The sequence below is a fragment of the Alosa sapidissima genome, chromosome 7, assembly GCF_018492685.1.
Source record: "Alosa sapidissima isolate fAloSap1 chromosome 7, fAloSap1.pri, whole genome shotgun sequence".
NCBI classification, from domain to species: domain Eukaryota; kingdom Metazoa; phylum Chordata; class Actinopteri; order Clupeiformes; family Clupeidae; genus Alosa; species Alosa sapidissima.
In genome coordinates this window covers 28,678,782-28,704,633 of record NC_055963.1, presented here as the reverse complement: position 1 = coordinate 28,704,633, position 25,852 = coordinate 28,678,782, and the positions used below count along the sequence as shown (strand labels likewise).

At 41.7% G+C, this 25,852-nt stretch overlaps 2 protein-coding genes across 2 annotated transcripts in view; both read right to left on the bottom strand.

The window, feature by feature from the left end:
• Window positions 1-7,259, bottom strand: part of LOC121712777 (transketolase-like) — a 20,791-nt gene extending 13,532 nt beyond the window's left edge. Inside the window, exons 1-4 of the mRNA XM_042096771.1 lie at window positions 6,770-7,259; window positions 5,217-5,334; window positions 4,622-4,735; window positions 3,238-3,335 (exon numbers count right to left, since the gene is read on the bottom strand). Of these exons, the coding sequence (XP_041952705.1) occupies window positions 3,238-3,335; window positions 4,622-4,735; window positions 5,217-5,334; window positions 6,770-6,876 (437 nt within the window). The 5' untranslated portion in view covers window positions 6,877-7,259. The remainder of the gene's footprint in view (window positions 1-3,237; window positions 3,336-4,621; window positions 4,736-5,216; window positions 5,335-6,769) is intronic.
• A 1,283-nt stretch (window positions 7,260-8,542) lies between these two features.
• dcp1a (decapping mRNA 1A) lies at window positions 8,543-25,556 on the bottom strand. The gene is made up of 11 exons (XM_042097002.1): window positions 25,467-25,556; window positions 22,862-23,022; window positions 22,383-22,423; window positions 22,126-22,253; window positions 19,974-20,040; window positions 19,008-19,146; window positions 16,933-17,049; window positions 15,950-16,498; window positions 12,775-12,831; window positions 11,112-11,342; window positions 8,543-10,799 (listed from the first exon to the last, which is right to left on the bottom strand). The coding sequence occupies exons 2-11, from the start codon at window positions 23,015-23,017 to the stop codon at window positions 10,719-10,721; spliced, it is 1,566 nt and encodes a 521-aa protein (XP_041952936.1). The 5' UTR covers window positions 23,018-23,022; window positions 25,467-25,556; the 3' UTR covers window positions 8,543-10,718.
• Window positions 25,557-25,852: the final 296 nt, after the last annotated feature.

Sequence of the window (25,852 nt, the reverse complement as noted above, 5' to 3'; positions counted from 1 at the left end):
CAAATAGGCACGTTTGTTTTAAAGTGCAAAGATTGGCAGAGACATGGCGCATTATTGCATGCATTCCAGCTCAGCCCCAGGAAGAATAGCATTCCAGGGAGAGCGATCCGAGATTTGTAAGTCTAAAGACACCTGGTCCCACTCCAGATTAACATCTTCATAACCGATCACTATGGCCTGAGGAGACACGTCATAGAGTTGTACACCCACACCAACACCCACACCCACAACCAAACACACACACACCACACACACACACACACACTCTTCGTCTCTCACACACACACACATTCATTCAAGTCCATACACCCACCAACTGACTTACACACCCTTTCATACTCACTTATTGTGCAAATAACCCCTGCGATGTGAGTTACTGTAAATCACAAAACGCTTGAATTATTTCAATTATGCACTTAAAAGTGACATAGGATCGCTGTGCAATGGCATAATGTTGATACTCTGAACCTTAGAAATTGAAACCAGTTATAACTTTCTGATGATAATGCCAATCCAAACCTATTATTCCATCCTGTTATACTAATTAACCAACCCTACCTGATAATTGTAAAAAATGTTTTCATGTATTTATTAGATTTCCTAGTTATTTTCTTCCATGAATGTGTTTTATTCATATATGACATGGCTAAAGTGTGTGAAAACAGGCCATAAGGTCATGGTAGATGTTCTGATCTTAAAACAACATAAACTCAGCACATTCTTCAGGATTAGCATGGTGTGTGTGTGTGTGTGTGTGTGTGTGTGTGTGTGTGTGTGTGATGGGGATGGGGATAGTGCACTTGCTGAGGAGAGAGAGCAGAGAGGAGGAGATGGAGAGGGGGATGACTACATGTCAGATAGCGGCGCAGTCTCCCACAGTAGCTGGGAGGACACTGACCTATCCCTACTTCATCGTACTGGTTTGTCAAGCACTTTTGAGTGATTAGTTGGCATTCTGTTCAGGCATACTATGTTCTTTTTCTCAGACACCTGAGGTGACAAGAAGACACTTCAGTGAAATGCCATGTAATGTAATGAGCACACATAAATCTCACTGTTGCACCTAACAGCCTTGAGACACATGAAGTGTGAATTACTGCCAAAAAACACAACTAGCTAGCGTAAGACAAACATTAGCTAAATAGATGCAGCCTGCGGGGAACTGGTAATCTTTTCTGACCATTCAGATCTGACAGCTTGACACCAGCACCGTAATCCTTAAATGTGGGTTTAAAATTAATTACGTGAAGGTGCGGTGTGCTTTCATGATTCATGATGAGAGACACTCAGTGCCTAGTGGATTTTGGTCTCAAGCTGGAACACATATTTCACGAGCATCCATTTTTTCCTCGATCCTACAGTAGCTTTGGGGCGTGGTACGACAGACATGTTGCAGTGTTACAGATGTGTAGGAATGCAATGCAGTGATGCGTGAGCATGCTAGCCACGCTACGGACATGCACACTACTACATTACACTCCAGTTAAGATTCTCCAGAATCTCAGCTAAGTCTATCTGTACCCAGCCACTGGCAATGAGAGACTCCTAAGCAATGCAAAGAAAGGGTTGCAGAGAGAAAAATGAGGAAGAGAGATAGAACATGGTGGAAGAGCAGCGAAGTGATGGAAGAGGGGCAACAAAGGGTGCAAAGACATAAGAGGTGACAAAAGCCTATCAGAAGAGACAGCAGAAGTGTGAAAGTGTGGGGGGCTTGTAGGGGAATGAGAGAGTGATGAAGGGAAGGAGTGAGGAATGGAGAGAGAGAGAGAGGGAAGGAAGAGGGGAGAGAGGAAGGGGCTCTCACATATCTCTCTCTGCTTATTAGAGCAGAAGAATTGGCTGAACACAAAATGCTGCAAGAGCAGCCAAAGCATCATACATAAATTCAGGAGCGGAAAACAGCGCAAAATACAGAAAGTGCAGAAATTCACACGGGACAAAGTTCAGCAATAAACCCCCCCCCCAAAAAAAAAAAAATTCATGCCTGGTACACAAGTAGGTAGGAGTGTGTTGATAATGGAAACCGGTGCGGAATTCCACCAGGCTCTGTTCTATTGTCTATTGAGACTATTCTAGATACATGGGCACGCTCCAAAACAATTTGTGTGACTGTGTGTGTGTGTGTGTTTGTGTGTTTGTGTGTGTGTATGTGTGTGTGTGTGTGTGTGTGTGTGTGTGTGTGTGTGTGTGTGTGTGTGTGTGTGTGTGTGTGTGGGAGTGCAATTGTGTGTGGATGCGAGTATCAGTGAGGTCCAGGGTTTTTGGTTCTTAGTGCAATATGCCTTTTTCCTGGTATTCCCTCTACAAGATCACCAAGTGCTGTCAAGCAGTATTTGTCCTCAAAGGCAAACAGAAATGTCAAATGTCAGGTAGACTTAACATTTTCATTGAACACAATGACCGGCCTCATGTCTGTGTGTGTGTGTGTGAGTTTGTGTGTACATGTGTGTCTATACATGAGTTCATATGTGCATGTGTGTCTGCATGTGAGTGGGTTCATGTGCGCATGTGTGTGACTTCATGTGTGTGAGTTCATGTGCGCATGTGTGTGAGTTCATGTGTGTGAGTTCATGTGTGTGAGTTGTTATGTGCATGTGTGTTTGCATGTGTGTGAGTTCTTGTTTGCATGTGTGTGTATTCTGTCTGGATCTTCCTCAACATTGTGTACATTTAGTGTGTCTACCAATACTAAACTGAAACAGAATGAAATTGCCCCGCAATTTGGTTGGTTTCCCTGTGTGTGTGTGTGTGTGTGTGTGTGTGTGTGTGTGTGTGTGTGTGTGTGTGTGCGCGCGTGCGCGTGTGTGTGTGCGCGTGCGTGTGTGTGTGTCTGTATTAAATACAATACATTTAGAATAAACACAGGACAGATGTTAAATTCCTAGTGCTATAGGTAGGGGATTTCACACAGCGGCCAATCAACAACCAAGCCTATTTACCATCAAAAACAAAATAACTAACAAAGCAACACAGTATATCAGAGTGGACATTACACTTATTTTGTCCTTTAAGGCAATGATACGATTGTATGTACACCTCTATGATACTGCACACCTTCAAATTCTCACAGTAGTGCGTGTTGTCCAGTGTCAAGATAAATACACCAGTTCAGTTGATCCAACTAGATGTGGGTGGGCACACATACTGCTTTTATTTGATTTATATTTTTTGTCTCTGTGTCTCTGTCTATGTGTCTGTCTGTCTGTATGTGTGTGTTTGTGTGTTTGTGAGTCACACCTGGACTTGTCAAAGTATTTCGCAGTGTAGGCCATCCCACAGGCAGCACCCAGGCCCTGACCCAGAGAACCAGTGGCCACATCCACAAACTGCTGCTTCTGCAAACACACACAATCACAAACAACATCAGCGTTTACCACACACACACACACACACACACACACACACACACACGCACGCACGCACACACACACGCACATGCGCGGACACACACACACAAATTAACACTGACACAGAGAGACAGACAGACAGGTATAGTCATGGACGCACACGCACACACGTGCACGCACACACACGCACACACATACACACACACAGTGAGACAGACAGACAGACAAGCAGACATGGAAACAAAGAGAGAAAGAGAGAGAGAGAAAAAGACAAACAAACAATAAAAAACAAACAGATCAGAATTCCCTGATGTCAGCAGCTTGCCCCTCATTTGATACTGTGCACAGTAATGAGTGTGAGAGCGTAATAACTGCACTGGATAAACTGCACATGTGCAGTGCTGCCAGGCAAAGGCAAAAGGATACCTACTTTAAGTGAACATACTGGAAAGTGGGAACAAATGAACCAAATGGATTTGTGATAGAAATGCACATGCAGTTGAACACAGTACATATCTTTTTGTGATTTTTTTTTTTTTAAATCAACTATGGCGAAAATATACATAACACAATGAATAGCTCAAAAGTGAACTCAGAACACAGGCCTTTCATACAGTACATACAAGTGAACTGTGTGAGAGAGGCCTGGTCTATGTGGAAGTGCATGATAAAAGAATAATTATGTAAGGCAGAGAATAAATGCAAGACAACTGAGAGAATAACACACTCAGTGTGGTCCTGCTGGCTCGAGTGCGTGTGCACAGAGCATGGCTTTACATCACCAGCACAAAGAAGCTAAGAACTGCTTTACTCTGTCACTGCACAAAGCATGTCTTTGTGTGTGTGTATGTGTGTGTGTGTGTGCGTATAGTAGGCCTTGCTGAATAAACGAGTACATGTCATTATGTATGATGTGGAAATGTATGTACTGTATCTGCACACAATATGCACACAGTATGCCGCCAGAAACATGCTTCAGTGTGCAATAGACTGTCCAGTTAAAAAATGTGTATATTTGTACACACACACACACACACACACACACACACACACACACACAGGGAGCTAAGGTCCACCTTATAATCCCAGTAAGAGGCTAGATTGCTAGACTGGGAGCAAGCAGAGCTATGGGTAACGTAGGGATTTACGCTCAAAGGAGTTTACCGGTAAGACAGCCAAACTCTCACGGGCTATTTTAACTGCCAGGGTGAAGGGTGTAACTGGGGTAAGCGTGCAGGTCAAGAGATGTCAGTGTAAGCCCCATGTGATCTTACCGGCACTGGGTGACCCTCCAGGATGGAGTCAATCTTGCGGAGGTTCAGCAGCTCGCTCTCCTTCAGGTAGCCAGCCTCGGCCCACACTGCATACAGGATGGGAGCTGCGTGTCCCTTAGATGCAGCAAGAATGGACACAGAGATGAGTCAACACATGTAAGTGTACACACACATACACAGGTAAATAAAACACTTAGACTCTTGTAACACCAACATTATATAGTATATCCAGCGAGCACAAATATAGGCACACACAAACAACCCACTTATCCCAACCTAGTGATTCATACACCATTGCTTTACACAAATTTACATCTACAATATCTCCATATGGCCTGCCATCATTCAGTGATGGTGCATCTTCTGCTAGAAGTGACTGCATCCCTGGTACATTGTTAATATACCACAAATATTCACAATGTACCATAAATATACAGTACCATAACAGTGCCTCCTGTGGGATGGAGGACTACAGGAATGAGTAATAAAGCCTGGCTTTGATAGGACAGCGATTGGGTGAATGTTAGGCTGGTAACAGAATAGTACTGTCTCACCCTTCTTTCCTCAGATAGTGTGCAGACGTCCTCAGTCTTACCTTGGACATGATGAAGCGGTCATTGTTGGGGTTCCTGGGGTCTTCAGGGCGGTACTTCATGGTGTGGAAAAACAGCACCGACATGATCTCGGCCACACTGCAACATGATGTCGGGTGTCTGGCAAAAAAAAGGAACGCCAGAAGTTACACATGTAATAATCTCATGTGCTACACGCATGCAGTGCAGAGATGAAGTTGGCACAAGTTCAAAGAGCCAACGAGGCGAGTGTGCACGCACACACACACACACACACACACAGACACACCTGTCAAACCAATCAAATCTTGAAATGTATACTTTTATGTTAATGTTAGTTATCAACATGCTGAGATCTCATAACTGGCAACTTGTAATGGAAAAACTGAGTTAAATGCAATAGCCTATTAGTGGGTTAATTCGTTTCTCTAGAAGATACCCCTCAACACTACGTAATCCAGGCGCACTGCAAACCTGTATTGCTTAGAGGCGTGACATCCAATATTTGTCAGTACTAGTAGGCCTACGGATAGGATAGTTGGATGAACTATGGTAGTACGGGTAAAAAAGAACAAGCACTTATTCTGTAAATATCGGTGAATTGTTTATCTTGACACATCCAGTGTTTTTATTGTTTAAAAACGGCGAATCGAGCAAACACGCACACAGAAACGCGTGCTCTGAGACAGAATGCATGCATAAGCTTATTCATACCACAAATGTCTAAATCAACCTTCAACCTGCAAAGGAATTAAGATAACTCTTCTTATGTTTTTATAGGTGATATGAGGACAAACAAGAGGTCTAGATAAATAAATAGACAAGTATAACACCATGAATAAAAGGACTAATACAATAATTAAAATACTGACAAAAATAACTACAGTGTTCAAAGAGTGATGAGAATAAAATAAAATAATCAGCCCCGTGTTCGTTCGCTGCGCATGGTGGGAAAAGTTAGTCTTAGTTTACAAAACATCAAAACTCACAGTTTAAATAGCATAACTCAGTTGTATACTAGTATTTGGCAGAATTTGGTAAACGAGTCTAGCACCAATCGGTGAGCAACGTGCAGAGGATTGACAACCTTAAACGGGACAATCGACGCAGGCGCTGTGTAGAAAGAGATAGGAGCGCGGTCCCTTTTAGATCTTGTTGCGGCGGACTGTTCCATTGCAGAAACTAAAACCGGCCAACAAACGGACGATAGCTCCTATTTTCAACTATGTCCAAAGTGGCATAGGCAAAGAGGCATCACTGCAGGAAACATTGCGTGCTGAAAACAAACGGAACATGGTGCACCTGCTCTAACCAACCCGTTGCGAGCTTGTATCATAAAGCAACAACAATGACAAGAACGTCCAAACTGATTAATTAATTACACCACATTAATGCCATTAAGAACACTGTGTACAATTTATTTGTTTAACAAAAGACCGTTTAACGACGTAATTAAACACTATCCTCCCCTTGTCCGTAAAGTGTAACATTATGCATAAAATAAGTTATTGATAAACGAAATAACAGTTAGGGAAGTCGATCTGACATTTGGTCATAATGCGCGCATTTCCCTTACCCACTGCCAGCTGCGGTTGTAGCTCTTATAGAGTTGATTCGGAGGCGATTGGCAATGTTGCGCAGCGCCTGCAGAGTCTGCTGGTCGGGTTTATGGTAATCCTCCATGAAGAAGTCCTGTCAAAATGAGCACCTCAAGTGAAAAAGCTACAAAAGATCACCGAAAGCTCGGGTGAGAGACCTGTCACTCAGTAAAGTGACTAAATCCTGCAAAGGAGAAAAAGAGGGCGACAGGGGCGTGTTTGCAATGGGGATGGCTGGCTAACGCTCTGCAAAAGCCTGGCAGAACAGCACACAAGAACAACCACTGCAGAGTGCGTGTGTGTTATGTGTGCGCTTTGTGTGTCAATGCACAAAGTACAGTAACGTCCCAGGCATGATAGACGACACAGGGGCGGAGTTCTCCCAGTCCAAGCACCACAGACTTTGCTTCCACTAACACCGCCTCAAACAAGCATCAATGGATTGGACCATGTCCTAGAGCTTCTCTGCTCTAATGCTGGGTTACGTGCGATTCCTCAGGGCGCGTAGTCATGCACCTTTAAGCTCGCAGTGAGTGTCTCCGGTAGAAGGATTAGTCACTGGGTCGCAGGCTAGGGGGTTATCTAAATGGCTAACCAGAAAGTCTCGGGCTGATATGAAATATGCAGATAGATTGGATAGATTTGTCTTTTTTAGATATGAACAATTATCATTCAGCACATTACAAGGCCGTTTACAGCTCACATGTATTTATAGCATTGCCCAGTAATTACATACCGGTACCCAGTACAATCTACTGTTCAAAACCTACTGTCAGTCTTTCCCCCACACACAATTGTTAATATTGCTGTGTCTCAAGTGAAGATGTGTTTAAAGTATGCAGTGAGTGTGATGTCTTTGTAGGGATGCAGACTGGAAATTCACACAAACTTGACCAACTATTAAAAGAGAAATGTTTGTTGGCACAATTGAAGATTATTAAATAATTCAGTACCTTTTTCCCTCATTTTCATTGTTTATTTCATTGTCATTCAATGTCAATTGAATTGACATTGTTATTATTGCTATTCTCCTTATTATAGTCTGACCAACATTTTCATTTGTTCCCTGTTAAATTTAAGTATTATATTGTTTTGTATTTGTATGTGGCTTTGGACAAAAGCGTATCCATAACCATAATGGAATAGGCCTATAGTTAAATTAAAAATGAGATTCTATAGGATTGTGGTAACACTACAAGCCTTATAGAACAAAGAATTGTAAAGAAGGTAATTTCAGATTAACACAGGAGGGTTGTTAAGACCTCGTACTATATAGATTATATAGATTTCCCACAGCAGCCAATCAACAACCAAGACTATTTACCATCAACAACCAGGAAAAGAAAAGGCTTCCAACTACACATAGACCATTTAATTTCAGTATGCATCAAGCAGTGATGTCCAAATGTGGTGTTAAGCTGTTATTGCCATCTAGTGGCCACGTGTGGTGTGGTAATCTCTTCAAATTGACCTGTAAAAGCACACATGGACTGTATCAGATCACCCACATCAGTTACCTTCAGAATGGTGCTCCATTACTTCACATTCAATACATTTTTGAGAGATATACATCTGCAAATCAATACTATCTGGCCCTTGGCGGCCTTCATTTCTAAGCATCGACACAAATTAAGATCCAGATTTCACAGACACTGACTGAGTCTGTGGTTTTAAGACACTGAAATTGCATGCCAAAACACAAATTTTACATAGGTTAACACATTGGGGGGTGGGGGTATGAATGAACAATATGCTTTCAAGAACTTTTTATTGGAATAATTGGAATAGTTTTCTTAAGTTCTTTAGAGGAAGAAATTGCTTTTGCCAAACAAGGGGAGTACTACGGCTGGCAAGTTTACATGTCTTACACTTTTATCTGCCAAATAACACAGCCCTCAAAAAAGCACTTCACTGGAGTAATCATTTTTGTAAACACATAAAGCCATTTTACAGTATTTACGTTTGAATGACATTCAAGTTTTGTAAAAGAGGAAGAAACATATAGATCATTCCACTGTTGAATATGTATTGTAGCCTATGTCTACTGTGCTTTTCAGGGCAGTCATATAGTATAGAATGAATATATATGTCAACCAAATACAATCGTCTTTTACCGCTACCGCCGGTTACATGGCACACCAAACACATTAGCTGCTCAGCACTTAAAGACAGCCATCTGAGAAAATGTTGCTCACATTCAATTGAGATAAACCACTAATAAACACAAAAGCCACATTGGCCATTGGGTCAACTTAAGATCTTTTCAGAGGGGAAAGCATTGCTTTAGGGAGGAGTAAATACTTGCCTTGCTTGACCAGTATATAGAAAGGGATCAATTCGACAACTTTGTCTTTCTGTTTTTCAAACCAATTTGGTCAACAATCATAAGCATAAGCTCAAAATGATCATTACGGCATAATAAAAAATGTTAACATATGGCACAAGCACATGTATACACAAGTGTACAACCACTTTGAATATCAAAAAGATCTCCCTTTCCTCCCATTCTTTGAATAATTGCTAGCTTGACTGCTGGATAGAATTGAATAGAATATTTGTCATGAAATCTCCTATGGCCAAATGCTATATTGCACACTAACACGGCACTTAAAGGCAAAAGGATGATGCAAGTTCTTTTTTCATTGGGATGATCAAAACTTATTATATTTATATCACAAAAATCAATGAGCTGAACATAAGGCAGATTAATAATTAATAGCCATTCAGTTTCAGTGTCGTTTTGGCAGATCAAGTGCTTGACTGATTCCCCTAAATTATTGTGGTGGCCAGTGCTTTCAATGACTTCCCTTTGTAGAATTTGCTGACCTAAAAGGATCAACCTCATGGTTTGCACGCCTACCTTATTGCAGCTGTGCATTCCTATTTGCGGCATATTTAATATTAAGAAAATGTTTTAATCCAAGTTACCATAAAAAATGAATTCATATGGGAGATGGTACCAGTCATTCACTCACCAAAGGAACCAAATTCCCTTTCAAATCAATTAAAAACTTTTTTTTAAATCAATTCAGGCATTTGTAAACAATCCTCCCTTAGTTCTGCTGGTCTAGTGCACAGATTGCGGTTAGTTGTGAGATGCAGTATTCATTACTGCAAAGTCTACAGCCAGGAGACTTAAAACCAAAATCACTCATGCCCTAAATCCTAACCTTTAACAAAAACAAAAATATATCTCTACAGAAACAACATCCTAGCCTTTTGTACAGGGACTACAGATACCCCACAAATCATTACTTTATATTGCACAAGTTCCCTCACAGTTGGGGAAACGCTGTCAGCAGAGTGCAAAAAAGGGACTTTATACAGAAGGCCAGAGGGAACCTGATGCCAGAAAAAAGGAATGGAGTAAGGGGATAAGACAGACTAAGAAAACATGGGAAAAGAGACACAGAAAGAACCGGGGAGAAATGCAGTGGCATTGCAACACAAAAACTGCTCTTTGCAGGACACACTTGAAACAGCCATTGAAACTGCGATTCAAACGCTTTGCTCTCACGATGAAGTTGGCGACTAAACTGGCATGCCCTCAGGGGTGAGACCATCACTGATGTTGCCCTGGCAACCCCAGTCCCGGTCCTTGTGACGCGGGCTATGTCCCCGTAGTGTATATGTTGTGAAGCGGAGAGGTGTTTGTGTGTGTGTGTGTGTGTGTGTGTGTGTGTGTGTGTGTGTGTGTGAGCGCGCGTTTGGGAGTGACCAGTCAGTGACCCAGATTCAGTGCCAGCTAGCCACACGCACGCGCGCTCCCTCGTCTGACCCCGCTAAACCAGCGTGACGAGGCCTCGGCTCGGCCTGGGCTGGATGAAGCAGCTGTCCCTTCAGCAACAGAGGGGTGCCCTCTCCCTCCCTTGCTCCCTTCCTCCCTCCTTCCCTGCCTGCCCGCTTCAGTCCAGGGCCTTGGTGTGGTTAGAGCTTCATGTTGTTGAAGTCTTTGGCGAGACCCTGGACGTAGGCCTCGTGGATTGCGCTGAGAAAACGAGGGTCATTCTGCCGAGACACAGACAAAGGGAAAACATTAGCATAGTGGTTTTACTGTCAGCAGGTCCTGCACTGCTAACTCTGCACATAGATAACACACATAGATAACACACATAGATTGGCTACTGTTCTTTTGTTATATAGATTCTGTACTTTGATGAAGCTCGGATGTATACTGACTGATAACACTGATACCACGGATTACGTACATTACACCCACAAACATAGTCACTGTCGACTGTTTCAACACACACAAAATGAACTGTACAATCAAGGCACCAATTGATTGTGCCATTGCATGTGTTTGGGTTCAATGTATACCTTGATGAGGTGGACAAGTGTGTCTTGGAGCTGGTGTTTGCTGAGCACAGCCGATGCTTGGTGTTGGTGATCTCCGGTCCCACCTCCTCGACTGGCCGGGGGGGATGGCGGCTGGGCCTGGGCTCTGGGCGTCTCTGTAGTCTTGGATACGGAATGCTGGAATGCACTTGGTGAGAGGAGGAAGGAGGGCTCAGCTCCTGGGACTACCAGGCCTGCCTTCATTGAGAGCAGCTGGGGGAGACAACACATATGGGATTAGTTCCTTAAATAAACCCCTGGGGCCGTATTCACAAAGAATCTTAAGGCTAAAAGTAGCTCCTAACTGGCAAATTTAGAAGAAACTCCTAAAAATAATGGGTGTGTCACTCGTAACTTTAGGACTCCTAATTATTTTGACTGTAATTCACAAAGCATTTTAGCCCTAAAAGTAGCACCTACTGTACAATGATGGCCAAAAGTATTGGCACCCATGCTAAAGTTGACTGAAAAGAGGAATATAAAATCATCTTTTGGAAATTGATCTTAATGCCTTAAGTGAAAAATGAGGAAATATCTAACCTTTAAGGACACCAATTTTCTTAGTGAATGAATAATGTATCATAAATAAATAAATGTTCTTCCTTAAAATACAGGGGTCATAAGTATTCCCACCCCTATGTTAAATTCCCATAGAGACAGGCAGATTTTTATTTTTAAAGGCCAGTTATTTCATGGATCCAGAATACTGTGCATCCTGATAAAGTTACCTTGGCCTTTGGAATTAAAATAGCCCCACATCATCACATACCCTTCACCATACCTAGAGATTGGCATGGGTGTTATTTCAGTTAGCCTATTAGCTGGTTTGATGCTCATTGAGCTCAATGCAAATCAAACCAGCTAATAGGCTAACTGAAATAACACCCATGCTAATCTCTAGGTATGGTGATGGGTATGTGATGATGTGGGGCTATTTTAATTCCAAAGGCCAAGGTAACTTTATCAGGTGTTTGTAGCATTTCACGTCACAATGTTTTGAAATGCCCATGCACAATCACTTACAGGAGCTCTCAATCGCGAGGGAATAATTGTGCATTGTAAGGGATGTAATAACGCCACCAACAACAACCAAAGCCATTCATTGTCAATATTTAAACAAAATGTAACATTTCATTGTAAATCAAATCAAATAGCTTTCAACTTCAAATTCAAGTTTATCGTCATGTACTCATAAAATGATTTATCAGTGAAGACCTGTCATTCATCATCGTACTGTGGATCGATGCTATGTTTTTGGGATAGGAATGTTGTTGTCGAAGTCTCTCTTTTTATTTTGCCTATTTCCTTGTGGGAATGTATAACGCTAATATTGTGATATGATACATGTCAGGGCAATGACCGGCAATGACCCAAACAGTTTCCCTATGGGGACAATAAAGTCTAAATCTGATAAACAATAATACTTAGAAATAATATGTTTGCTTAAGAAATGGTGTTTATAACAACGGACATGGTTGATAGTTTTATTTATACAGCAGTGATAGCATTCCAGTGATTACACTGGACTACAGATGCGACTACAGACCTCCTGAGTCAAGATTGGGTCACTTTGGGTTAAGAAGGAGGAAGAGTCACACCAAAGAGCCGAACATTCAATATGACGGTACAGAACTAAAATACTTACGGGAATGTTTTTCACCAAACTCTGAGATTGTGCAAACACGTCTACTTCTTTGTTTGACTGTGGAGAAAAACAAAAATTTGGTGGCAGGATTCAGAATGACAGAAGACCAACTAGGCATCTGGTGCACCATTTAAAATAATTGAAGTACCATTCATGATATGTTGTCAAATACTGAAGTTGTGGGAGGTACATAGCGTAAACTGTATGTTTCTTTCTTCCCCCATGGCTGCTTCATTTGTCCTGACCAGGAGGGATGAATGAAACAAAAAGCACATTCAACTTCTGCTTAAAGGAGAATTCCGGTGTGATATTGACCTAAAGTGTATCGAAACATGATACCGAGTGTGAACGTATGTCTCATAGCCCATCTCGGCTTGTCCCCTGCACTCCAAAATCTGGCGCTAGTTAGCCGATGCTACCAACAACTTTTTCAGTAGTGGTGCTTCGGCATCGGGCTAGCCATGCAAATAAATCACTGTTTTACACCCATTTACGAGGCTCAATGTATCTCCACACTTCATTGGTAGACTTCCGAGGGCCCTGACATTTAAAACGAGACATTGAGAACTTTGAAAAAGCACTGGTAGTTTACTTACAAGACGATTTATACAGACAGTATTTTCACGAAGTTTAGCGTTTGCAGCCATCTTGAATTTAGTCACGATAAGTCGAGCAACGAGTAAGAATGAACAGGTATGATAAGGGATCAGATTCCAAAAATAATTCAGTGGAAATGCATGGATTCCAGTTGCTGCTACTGGAAGAAACTGGAATCCATGCATTTCCACTGAATTATTTTTGGAATCTGATCCCTTATCATACCTGTTCATTCTTACTCATTGCTCGACTTATCGTGACTAAATTCAAGATGGCTGCAAACGTTAAACTTCGTGAAGATACTGTCTGTATAAATCGTCTTGTAAGTAAACTACCAGTGCTTTTTCAAAGTTCTCAATGTCTCGTTTTAAATGTCAGGGCCCTAGGAAGTCTACCAATGAAGTGTGGAGATACATTGAGCCTCCTAAATGGGTGTAAAACAGTGATTTATTTGCATGGCTAGCCCGATGCCGAAGCACCACTACTGAAAAAGTTGTTGGTAGCATCGGCTAACTAGCGCCAGATTTTGGAGTGCAGGGGACAAGCCGAGATGGGCTATGAGACATACGTTCACACTCGGTATCATGTTTCGATACACTTTAGGTCAATATCACACCGGAATTCTCCTTTAAATAACTCATGAACGGTTTTGTTCAGAGCTGAAAATGCAACTGTACTTGACAGAGGACAGACGTAGGTTGCTGTTAGTGACAAAATATTAGCTTTCAGTGTGGTACGATGTCTTTGTAAATGACATTTACCGGTTCAAGTCCCGGTTCTCCCCCTATATAATAGACGTGCAGGGTGCGAAAGCTTGCCAGGCATAGCAGCAGTAACTAAGGAGGGTGGGACCATATGGCTAAAATGCAAATGGTGACCCGGCGGCCATAACGAGGCTACAGGGTACACTTGCCATCACACTTCAGTCCAGCAGATGGTGGTAATGCACTGCGTTTGCAAACTGCCAAAAAAAAAAAAAAGCTCACAGAAAAAGAAGGGTTCACTGACCTGTCAGAGAGAGGGAGTTAAGTCATTTAGAGACGAATGACCGCGTCGCAGGAAGTGCATCATAACAAATGGACGCCAGACCCTCTTGTAATAGCTGTACAGCTGTACTCAGTGATACTGCAGACTCGTAAAAGTAGTTAGAAAATAAGGCAGAAAAACAGCAAGTTTCCTCATGCTGCTTCCTTATGTTGGAATATGCAAAAATGTAAAAACAATCAAGAGGATGCCTTCTTGTATGTGATTTCTGCAACAGTGATACTGCAAACGTGTTGATAGCCTATTGTTGATTTTTATGCTGTAGCCTAGTGTAAAGCATGTCACACAGTAGCCTAGTCTACAGAAAACACTTAATTGATGTGATATAATGATAACGTGTATGCCTACAATGGTTTATTAAACATCATAGTCATTTATTTAGTCAGTCATCATGTTCATGTTAATGAATAGGAAGGACATCTAAACGATAGCCATAAACCAACATATCTGCCGTGAGTCCCTATGCGTGAGTCACGAGCTCCTCCCAGCTGACTCCCAGCTGACCGATTATTTAATAAATACATGTGAATTACGAATAATAATAAAAAGCTTCTACCTAATGTGACTATTTTTTCCATGAACTGTAAAAGAAAACACGTTTTTTCGCACTGTATTCTCCATAAAGAGTAAAGTAAATTATGTACTTATTTCCAGAATTGACGTCACTTCCTGGACTCGTCTGAGGCTGGTCTAATGGGTCTGAGGTCTCTCAATGACCTAACCCCTACTGCTGTCAGAGTAACCTTCAGTGAGTTTTTTTGGCAGTTTGCAACTGGAGTGCATTACCACCATCTGCTGGATTGAAGTGTGATGGCTACAGGGTACACTTGCCTCGTTCTGGCCACTGGGTGAATAGCGCCTTTAATCTGGCCAAATTCACCTATTTTGACAGTCAGGGACAGAGACCGTTGAGACATCATCAGATACTACTTCTACTGCACACCACTGCTTTAAAGTAAACAGGAATATTCCATTTCTGCTACACATTGTAACATCTTATTCTGAATATTGCCATGACCAGAATATGGTCCTTAATCGGAATATTGTGTGCATGGAAACGTAGTCTATGGCTGCACAATTATCACAATATGAACCAACGCAATAATCTGTAGCAAAAGCTACCAATAATCATACACAGTTAATTTTGTCACATTTCTGACTTTTATATTTATTTCATCCTCCTTGACTATGCCACTTATGGTTGGTGGGTGTGCGTGTGTGAGGGGCACAGAAATTCTGATTGGTGAGCTTCATAGTCGGTCGGGGGTGCTATGCTTCTTGTGCACCAGGTGTGCTCACCAATCAGGGGTGGCACAAACTAAAGAGACATTTGGATTATTAAACTGAATCAATTAATTTACATTCAGAAATCATATAGCAAATCGCAATAGCAATATCTGTCAGAAAAATCGCAATTAGATATTTTCCCCAAATCGTGCAGCCCCAACGTAGTCAATGTCTAGAATGAATCTGGGTAAGATAGATAGATACTTTATTGATCCCCAAGGGGAAATTCAAGTAAGGCCACACTCACCTGAACAGGTACGGTAGGCACTCCGCCAAAGGCTGTTGGCTTGGGGACGGCCTCTCTGAAGCTCTGAGGAGTGACCAGTGAGTTGGTGAGAAAGCTGGGGGCGAGGGGGGGCATGGAGAGCTGGTGGCCGTCGGGTTTGGAGGGGGTCATGTAGGCCGGTGGCGGGGCCGGGGGTCCAGGTGGGCCGTGCGAGACAGGTGGCGGAGGACCCAGGTTAACCAGCGGCTCAGGCCCCGGTGGCGGCACCAGCCGAGGGGATACGGACGTCTGTTGGGGCTCCCGAGGGCTGGCGGGCTGGAGGAGGGGGACAAGGCCGGGGAAAAGCGGCCGGTCACTCCCCCCGGGGTCAGGCGCAGCAAGACGGGGGGTGAGCAGAGGCTCCAGGGGAGGGGCCGGCGCGCCATAGGTGCGTCCAGGCACGAAGCCCTCGGACGGCTGGGAGGCGTCAACAGCGCTGGGGCCCGGAGGACAGGTGGGTGCTGGGTCTTTGGGTAGGGAGCTGCCAAACAACTCCTCTACCGTTATCTGCTTCACAACTGTGTGTGGGGTCTGGGGACAGGTAACAAACATTTTGAGCAAACAGGTAAGCTCAAAAACAATGCATACACAACTGTGCTATTACCATCATAGAAACTACAACGACTCTCAACGTCTACAACGTCTTTCTAAATGGCAGCTGATACACCACTGTGCCCTCTAGGGGATGTAGATATTTTCATAGGGCTCATACTTGAGACAATTTGAAGGCAGTCTTATAAAAATACAAATAAAAAACAGCTGGAATAAGGCCTGCCTTGACAGCTTTTTCCAGAATGGTCAAGTTACTTTTTAGCCTCCCTTGGATAACTTGGGTGCAAAGTGGTGATTTACTCTGAAATCTTGCAACATAAATGATTCCCCAAAAAGGCCTAGAAGTGGGGCTTGAGAACTCCAGAAGATGCATACTGCAGATGAGTTATAAGTAGTTCCTGTTCCACTGGTACCTTGTCCTGTGGTGCCGAGTTGGCCCTGCGCTCTGTGGACTCTGCAGGGTTCTTTGCTGCATCCTGCTTCTGCCCTGCATCTGTAACCCCACAGGGCTCAGAGTCACCTGACTGGCTCTGAAGGAAACAAACACACATACGTACTTAACAATAATAATAATAATAATAATCATAATAATTAATAATAATACATTTAATTTGTATAGCGCTATTCAAGACACAAAAACGCTCATATATACAAATTATATAGGGCTATTATATACTGATATGTATAATATGAAAGATAATATGATAGTTAAAGTAAGCAATGAAACAACCACACAATTAATTAGTGTGTGTCCTCTTTAGAACAATCAGTTGGCAGACTGCCTTTACGGAGTGTTGAGAGATTTGTACTGATCATTCAATCACCTTTCAGAGAGAGGCAGGGCCATACAGGACATGCATAGAGCTGAGATAAGGGACATGCTCTCCCTGTGGTGGTGGTGTTCCTGACTGGAGTAATCCCAGATTAAAACACACAGTAATCCCTCCTGCATATGAGACTGGTGCTATACAGTGATGGCCAAAAGTATTGGCACCCATGCTAAAGTTGACTGAAAAGAGGAATATAAAATCATCTTTTGGAAATTGATCTTAATGCCTTAAGTGACAAATGAGGAAATATCTAACCTTTAAGGACACCAATTTTCTTAGTGAATGAATAATGTATCATAAATAAATAAATGTTCTTCCTTAAAATACAGGGGTCATAAGTATTCCCACCCCTATGTTAAATTCCCATAGAGACAGGCAGATTTTTATTTTTAAAGGCCAGTTATTTCATGGATCCAGAATACTGTGCATCCTGATAAAGTTACCTTGGCCTTTGGAATTAAAATAGCCCCACATCATCACATACCCTTCACCATACCTAGAGATTGGCATGGGTGTTATTTCAGTTAGCCTATTAGCTGGTTTGATGCTCACTGAGCAAATAAAAATCTGCCTGTCTCTATGGGAATTTAACATAGGGGTGGGAATACTTATGACGCCTGTATTTTAAGGAAGAACATTTATTTATTTATGATACATTATTCATTCACTAAGAAAATTGGTGTCCTTAAAGGTTAGATATTTCCTCATTTTTCACTTAAGGCATTAAGATCAATTTCCAAAAGATGATTTTATATTCCTCTTTTCAGCTTTCAACTTTAGCATGGGTGCCAATACTTTTGGCCATCACTGTATGCCTAAAATGTCTGAATCGTAAGACTCTGTGCATGGGATAATCAGAGGCACAAAAGCTTATGCCAGGGCATAATGGTAAAGAATTGGTGGTCTAAAAGTCCATAAGCGTGTGCTTGGTACAGCTAATTGCTAGTCACCAGTCACTATTTACCTATGCAGCCTATAGCTGTTGCCCAAAGGCTGTGCATTATCTGGATTAGAGCACAAGGCTTCAATCACACTTAGGCAAACAATCACAGGCACAGGCTTAGGCTGTTAAAGGCAAACTCATTCACACCTCTACTTCTCCAATGGCTCTACTTTCGTTATGGATTCGTGCTCAGTTCGTGTTGAAAGTAGACACAGTGATATGGGTATATAATGGGAATATGGGAATATCTTCCAATATCTGACCACTTCTTCCATAGAACGTCTTCTCAACTGAAATATGACAGCCTACATTAACAAGTATATCCCACTTGAAAATGTAAGAAACATAAACCAACATATTCTGCCAGCCATAACTAAATTCTGTTACTGAGCCTACCAACATTTATGTGGTTAGCACATACACTGATATGTAAACTTGGCTACTCCATTCGGCTGGATTAGTAGGTGCTGTTCCTAGTTGCATAAATAAATCATAACTCCTTCCAAACAACAAATCATAACTCCTTCCAAACAACACATAACTTCTTCTTCTTCATACTGAAAACAACGTCAGCATCAAAGGCACATTCTTGCAATTCATCTTCTCATAAGCCTTAGTACAATGACCCAACTACACACTGGATATAATCAACCTTACATGGCTGTTGGAGTGCTGTTTCTTTGCGTCTGCGGCCCTGACCGAGTGCTGGTCTTACCCTGTGGTACTCCTCTTTGGCTTTGCTGAGGAGCTCCAGGATGTCAATGGGACGTGTTTCCACACACCCATTGGTGCGCCCAGCAACTGCTTGATCAGGAGAGGACTGCTGCGCCCGCAAAGCTTCCTCCTTCACTATCCTTAAACATCAGATTTGCACAAACACACATAAACATGGCAGCTTCAGTAACACAGACAGAAAAAACTGTGTAAAAACTTTAGCCTTTTGATCTTCCATGACTAAAATAAAGACTCTAAACACCAGAGGGCAGCATTGTTCAGTCTATAGTCCTGCCAGGAGCCAAAGTCAATGAGAATGTTTGAGAAGTAAATATTTGGGCCATCTGGCCACTAAAGACAGCTTACGGTCATACCAGGCATTTCTCTTAAATGGAATGTTAGTGAAAGTGGTTACTTTAGGCTACTTCACATAGGGTTGGAATAGTAGCTCACTTTAACAACTAAACAACAGACTGAAAATCTACTGAGATAAGTTAAGAGTCTGTCCTTAACTATTTCCAAAACAGTCATACAGTTAAGAGGCCATTCCAGATCAAAGTGTGGTAATATCTTCCTTGTAAATTGGACTAAGTGGTACTTCTGGGTGCAAATGTGTGGGGAAACAGGTTTGTCCTACAAGTGAGTTTGTCAAACCATATAACTCTGACCAATAGAGTTGGACATTTTAGATAAAATGCCCAGAGCTACTGTCTTCTGCTTAGTTATCAATTGCCTCATGTCAGTATAATGGTCAGGTTGCCTGGCTACACTGCCTATTTTTCAAATGACCAACAGGCTGCTCTGCAACACCATGACACCACGAGGGCAGTCTAATGGCCACTAAGGATCCTCAGCATTTATTACACCTGTGCTGCTGCTTCTCACATCGCAAGGTCTCTCTGCTATTAAATGACGAGGAAAATGTTGTTACCACCAAAGGCCACAGACCAGGGGGATTAGCCCTTACCTCACCATCAGCTGGGCTATGCGCTGGCAGTCAGTCTTATCATAGAACCAGATACTGTATATTCCCACTGTCCAGAAAGGAGGAGGAAAAGAGAGCAAAAGGGAAGGGAGGAAGAGGAGAAAAGACAGGAGAGAGGGGGAGAAAATTAGACTTTACTATGTAACACTTCATTGTAATGTAAAGCACATAGAACATTTATGACCCTGCTCACAGAAAAAAGAACAAGTGATGTTTGTCATTACCAATGGCACTCCAGCGCATTTCCAGCTAATCCCAAGAGGTTGGGTGCTTGGCAGTGATTATGTTATAATCGTTGAATATCCAAATCGAGAATATCCAAAGGAATACAGGCTGGGAAATAAGGAGCATATAACCTCTAAGACTAACCAGTCTGCATTTATTCTCACCCACAGTCACACTCTTAACTTCTCAAGAGCACATTCCTGAATGGCAATTGGATGTCTAAGTCTCTAATGCAGGCCTTCTTGGCACAGGCAAATCTAAATAAAACCTTCATCACAACCTCAAGGCTGTCTGCCTGTTCCAACTTCTCTCGATTTCTGTGGTCAAACTCGAGGTGGGAGGAGGCTACTGCAGCTTCACACTCAGGGGACATTCTTTATTCTTCCAGCAAAGAGTCTGACTGAAATCGAACCCATGCTGATTGGAAAGCAGTTGTTTCCAGGAGTCAACCGAAATATTTGTCTCATAACTGGACATTGGGTAAACCAGTTTGCTGACAGGATGGTGACAATATAACGGAACCTCTCAGACTACCCTGAGCTGGGGGAAAAAACAGCATGATGCCCAACATGGCGCCCTCCTAAAACGGATGAGGAGGCAAGTGGTCCCCCTGTCATACCGCTGAGAGGACTGAAGCTTGCAACAGACATGTTCCTGCTGAAAATGTCTCGCCATTCTCACAACTTCAGCAAACTTCGTCACAGAGGAAAAGTCATGTTCCGGAGGACCATAAGACGCTACTTCCGAAGTGCACACAGAGGCAAGTCTTCTTTCATGCATGCTAACATGTGTTGTATTTCAGGACACTAAGGAACTTAAAACTGACTGTTCTGGTTCATTGCGGACCTTAAAACAAGGTAATCAAATAAGTCAGAAGGCAATGGCAAAAGACAGATGGACTAAATTACTTTCCAAACTCACCCAACAGAATTTTCCTTTCATTATTACAGCCCTGTGTTGCTTTAAGTTTCTGAGCACTTGGTTTTTATTCAAGTTATGCTGCAAGGACATGTGTGCTCCTCATCGGTCCAAGCCAGAGTTACACCAGTTTAAAGAATGCTTATTATGTTTTCTATTTTTAGCCATTCACTGTTATTCATGTATGAGGTAAAGTATTTCAGATCTGTACAAGACAAAGAATGAAAAATGCTGGAGCAAGAACATAACCATTCATTACACATTCCAATAAACGTCAACTATCCAAGAGAACTAGGGTGAGTTAGAGTGCAGAACCATGCATGGCCTGCATATGGGGGAATGGCTCCTTTAATGAGCCGAAGAGCGACTTCATTCCTTGAGTCACTCAGATTATGTTTATGTTATTATCAGGAAAAGGGGGTTTTATAGCTCTGTGAGTGTTCACATATACGGACGCTCAGGTGATGGACGGTGCATTGATACAGAAAGACACATCTGAAAAAAACACTACAGATCAGACCCCAGAAATGGAGCCTTCACACTAAGTTCTTGTTCTCCTCAATGCTGGCCATGCACAGTAAACAACAACTTGCTTTCTCAAGGCATCTAAAGCACTTTACAGTGAAGGGGGAAACTCACTAACTGCTACCAATGTGTATTATACGCCAGATCAATCACTACACACCAGCTTGAGATGGAGAGTGAGGGAATTTAAACAGACCAAAAACACAAAATCTACATTAACTAAAGTGGTAAAATTAGGTTCTAAAACGGTATTTGATAAAAACAGGTATTATGCATGTGAACCATTGTCTCCCTCTGCTGGGCCAAGTACATAATTTTAAATCACAGTTTGTCAATATTCTCCACAAACCCAACTGAATATTTTCATGATGGTATTCATTTTCATAAACGACATAATGTCTAAATAACCTGTAGTATGACATACAAGATATACATGTATATTCAGACTTTGTAGTGACTGACTTACAATTGGCATTTCTGTAGAGGAGGAAAGGGTCCTGTAACTGGAATTCCAAGTCTTTATTTATGGGTTCCACCAGGTTCTCTGTGCTCAAACGATTCATGATAGTGAACCCATGATGAGGAGATGCTGATCTGGGAACAAAGAGATAGGATACATGTTCAGAAGAGTAAAGTAGTACTGGCAACACGTGTATCATGAACAGCAACATAATGGCATAAAAGCAACCCATATTGGAATGGATTATTGTAACGTTACTTTACCTTGAATAGACGAACAAGGTGCCTTCAATGTCGGTTTTTTCCTAAGGGGAAACAGTGATGCAGCTTGTTAATTGCAACTTACGCTCTCTACAATAACATTAGGTTCATGGTGATTGTTTCGTGTGACACGTCGACTTGCAAGTTTTCAGTTTGACTTGATACAACTAAGTTATATTTTCAATATATTTTCACCCTATCAGGAACTCATGCCTTGATTTACGTCTCGTTACTATTAAACAATAACAAGCTGGCTAACGTGAAGTCTAACCGTTAATGTTACTTGGGGTTATAAACATGTTCTCCAACGTATCAAAATCACTTTTAAAAACACAACATTGGCACCATAACACTTGTAAAACTTAGCTTGTTTTCTGATTATCTATAATTGCTAACGTTAAATAGCTAGCAATAGCCAACACTCTTCGGCATTAGTCTGGGATGAATACCGTTACACCTTCCGGAATTTATGAAAATCTTACCCATTCGTTTGCTTTAGAGTTGAATGTGTACAGTGCTACCTGCCCAGTTAAGTCGAGAAGTTTGTTTATATATGGATCATATTGTTGTAAAGCTGCAAGACTCATAAGATGTCCAGCTTTGTTTACGGACTCCATCTTGTACGCTGCTAAACACATGCGACCATAGACATAATATACATAGACGCCGCATCGACCGCTACTCCTTACTAGCGCTGACCAGATTTGGAGCCGCCATCTTGGACCGGTCATCCACTCCACTCAGTGTAATCTGTTTGGCCTGTGAGATGAGCTGTCAGCGCACTTAATTAATCATATCTCACTGAATACCGAACAGATTCTCACTCGGTTTTTTTGCTGCAAAGGTCATACATGTAGCTATGATATAGGACACATGATTTAGCGTATTTTAATATTCATAGTGGGTTTAACAGTAATAGAATATTCTGATATATGATATAAAGTGACCTGACATCCGATATCAAAACTGGGGACATAATCCATGTTTGACAGCATAGACAAAACTAGTTTGATACAAGTTTAATGAGTTAAATATAGTTCACAGTTGACAGAAAAGTTCCATCAACAGCATTATTCACAGAAAGGTTCTATAAACATTTAAGTGAGATCAGTGCCATTCAGACATCTGAGGGGTATTCCAAGTAGGCCTATGTGGTTTAGTGACAAACTTGGGTAAATTGACAGAATAAGTTGTAAACCTTCCAGTAGAAAAGCTGTATACAGGAAACATGGTTGTGTGTATTTTAATATTCATAGTGGGCTTAATAGTAATAGAATATTCTCATATATGATATATTATAAAGTGATGACATCCAATATAAACACTGGGAACATAACTAATCCATGTTTGACAGCATAGACAGAAACTGGTTTGATACAAGTTTTAATGGGTTAAATTGACAGAAAAAATCCATTAACATTTTCAGTTCAGTGCCATCAAAAATAAAGTTTGATGAACAGACATTGGTGTGGCATAAGTAAAGGAAATGGAGTAACTGGGTTCAATATCAACAGCATTTGTTAGACAAGTTCCATAAATATTGTAAAGTGCAAGTTTGTAGGTTTGTTTCTGATCCTTAAAAAACAGACATTGGTTTGGCATAGTAAGTGTAACTTAATCAATTCAAGACAAAAAGGTGACTTGTCACTTGTACAGTGTCAATGGGTTCATCAACAGCATCTGTTATTTACAGTTCACAGAAAGCTTTCAGCCCCAATGAAGAGATTAAATAAATAAGAATTAAGAAACATTTTAGAAACTGCTAAGATCAGCCCCGTTCATTGCAATCAGTAAAGAATCGGGGAGTGTCTTCACAGGCTCAGTGAGACAGAGGTTACTGTCATGCAGTTGGTTCTATGATTTCGATAACTGGTGCATGTAATTTTATATGTTCCCACCTTGCTAAAATTGCTTGGGTACACTTTGGCTAAGAAAAAAGTGCTTCAGACAGCAGGTGGGCAAATAAGATAGCAGTACATAGTGAAACTGGGTAAACTCCCTAAAAGAGGACCGAGTCAACCAGACGATGGGGAAATGGGACACAGAGTGGTGAATGCAGGTGATGAAGGTGGAGCTCATAAATCAAATATTCAGTCACAGTGTAGCAGATGCCCTCCAATACTGCAATGAAGAGCTGCACCTTCCTCAGTTCCAGGGATGTGAGGAGACTATTCAGTTCATTCACAGTCTCCTTGAGCAAGGCAGTTGTTCTGGGGAGATATAAAATAAATAAATGAATAAAATGAATAAAGGAATTTGAGAGGCATCTTATTCTTGTTAGGGTAAATAACATGTGAATAATACAGTGTTGGGCAAGCTACTTAGACATTGTAGTGAGCTAAACTATCAGTTACTCTGCTATGAATAAAACACTACACAATACTACCACCCAGTCAAATGTATTATTAACACAAACACAGCAGTAGGCTAGTTCTCTACATAGGAAGCTACTTTAAATTGTGCCAATTACACATGACAAGAAAAGTGTAGCTTGTGTGGCTAAGCCACTTGATAAATAAAGAAGTTAAGCTATTGAAAAGTTACTTTATTCAGAAAATAGTGAAGCTACCAACACGCTTAGGCTACAAGTAGCAGCTAGCGATTGCCCAATAATATAGGCTACAGTCTGTGCCACTTGTGTAAAATTCGCCAGCCAAATCTAGTATGATTTATTTCTACAATAGCCTTTTTGTGTCAGTTGTAATCTAAGTCAGTGTTATGGAATATGACTTATTAAGTCTCAGTTCATAGCCAGGTGAACACCGAGTAAACAGCCTAGCTAGTTGACTACGATTCTCATACAGTAATATCAAAGATCCTTGCTCCTTCTCAACTCTCTGGTAATATTCTATTCACAAAATACAACCATTAGTACGGTAATGTTAAATCTTACTTGAGAAAAGTAAATCCCCCGAGCCCTGTTTGCGATGGTTCGTCGATTTGAGCAGGAACATGCTGCACAGTACTGGCATCTTGTGTCTTCTGCTGCAACGCAACGAGGAGTATGACCGGTCCAAGATGGCGGCCGCATTTCTCGTTTCCAGCAGCCAATGCGGCGTCTATGTATATTATGTCTATGCATGCGACGACAACACGGAGGAAATTCGAGAAACACATCTCGTCATTCTTTCTTCCCCGGTACGGGTAAACCAGAATGTATTCGATAGTTCCACTTTCGAATAGTTCCCCCCGCACAGTGCTGAACCAGTTCATTGCAATTAGCACGGATACGTATAAAGGACCGTTATTTTTTCATTACTGAGTGTAAAGGCATCCAGTTGAAACTCTATCGAAGCCTAATCATTTGCTACTAAAATTTGTAAAGGACAAGTTAAACAGTTCACGTCCAACGCAAGGGGGCAGTAGGCCTACAAAATGTGCATGGATAGAGCTCAGCGTAGGCTATAGGCCTAGCCTTTTCTTGATCATAAAGCCCAACTTCATTCCTTAGCAAAGTTATTGATGTGGTATGC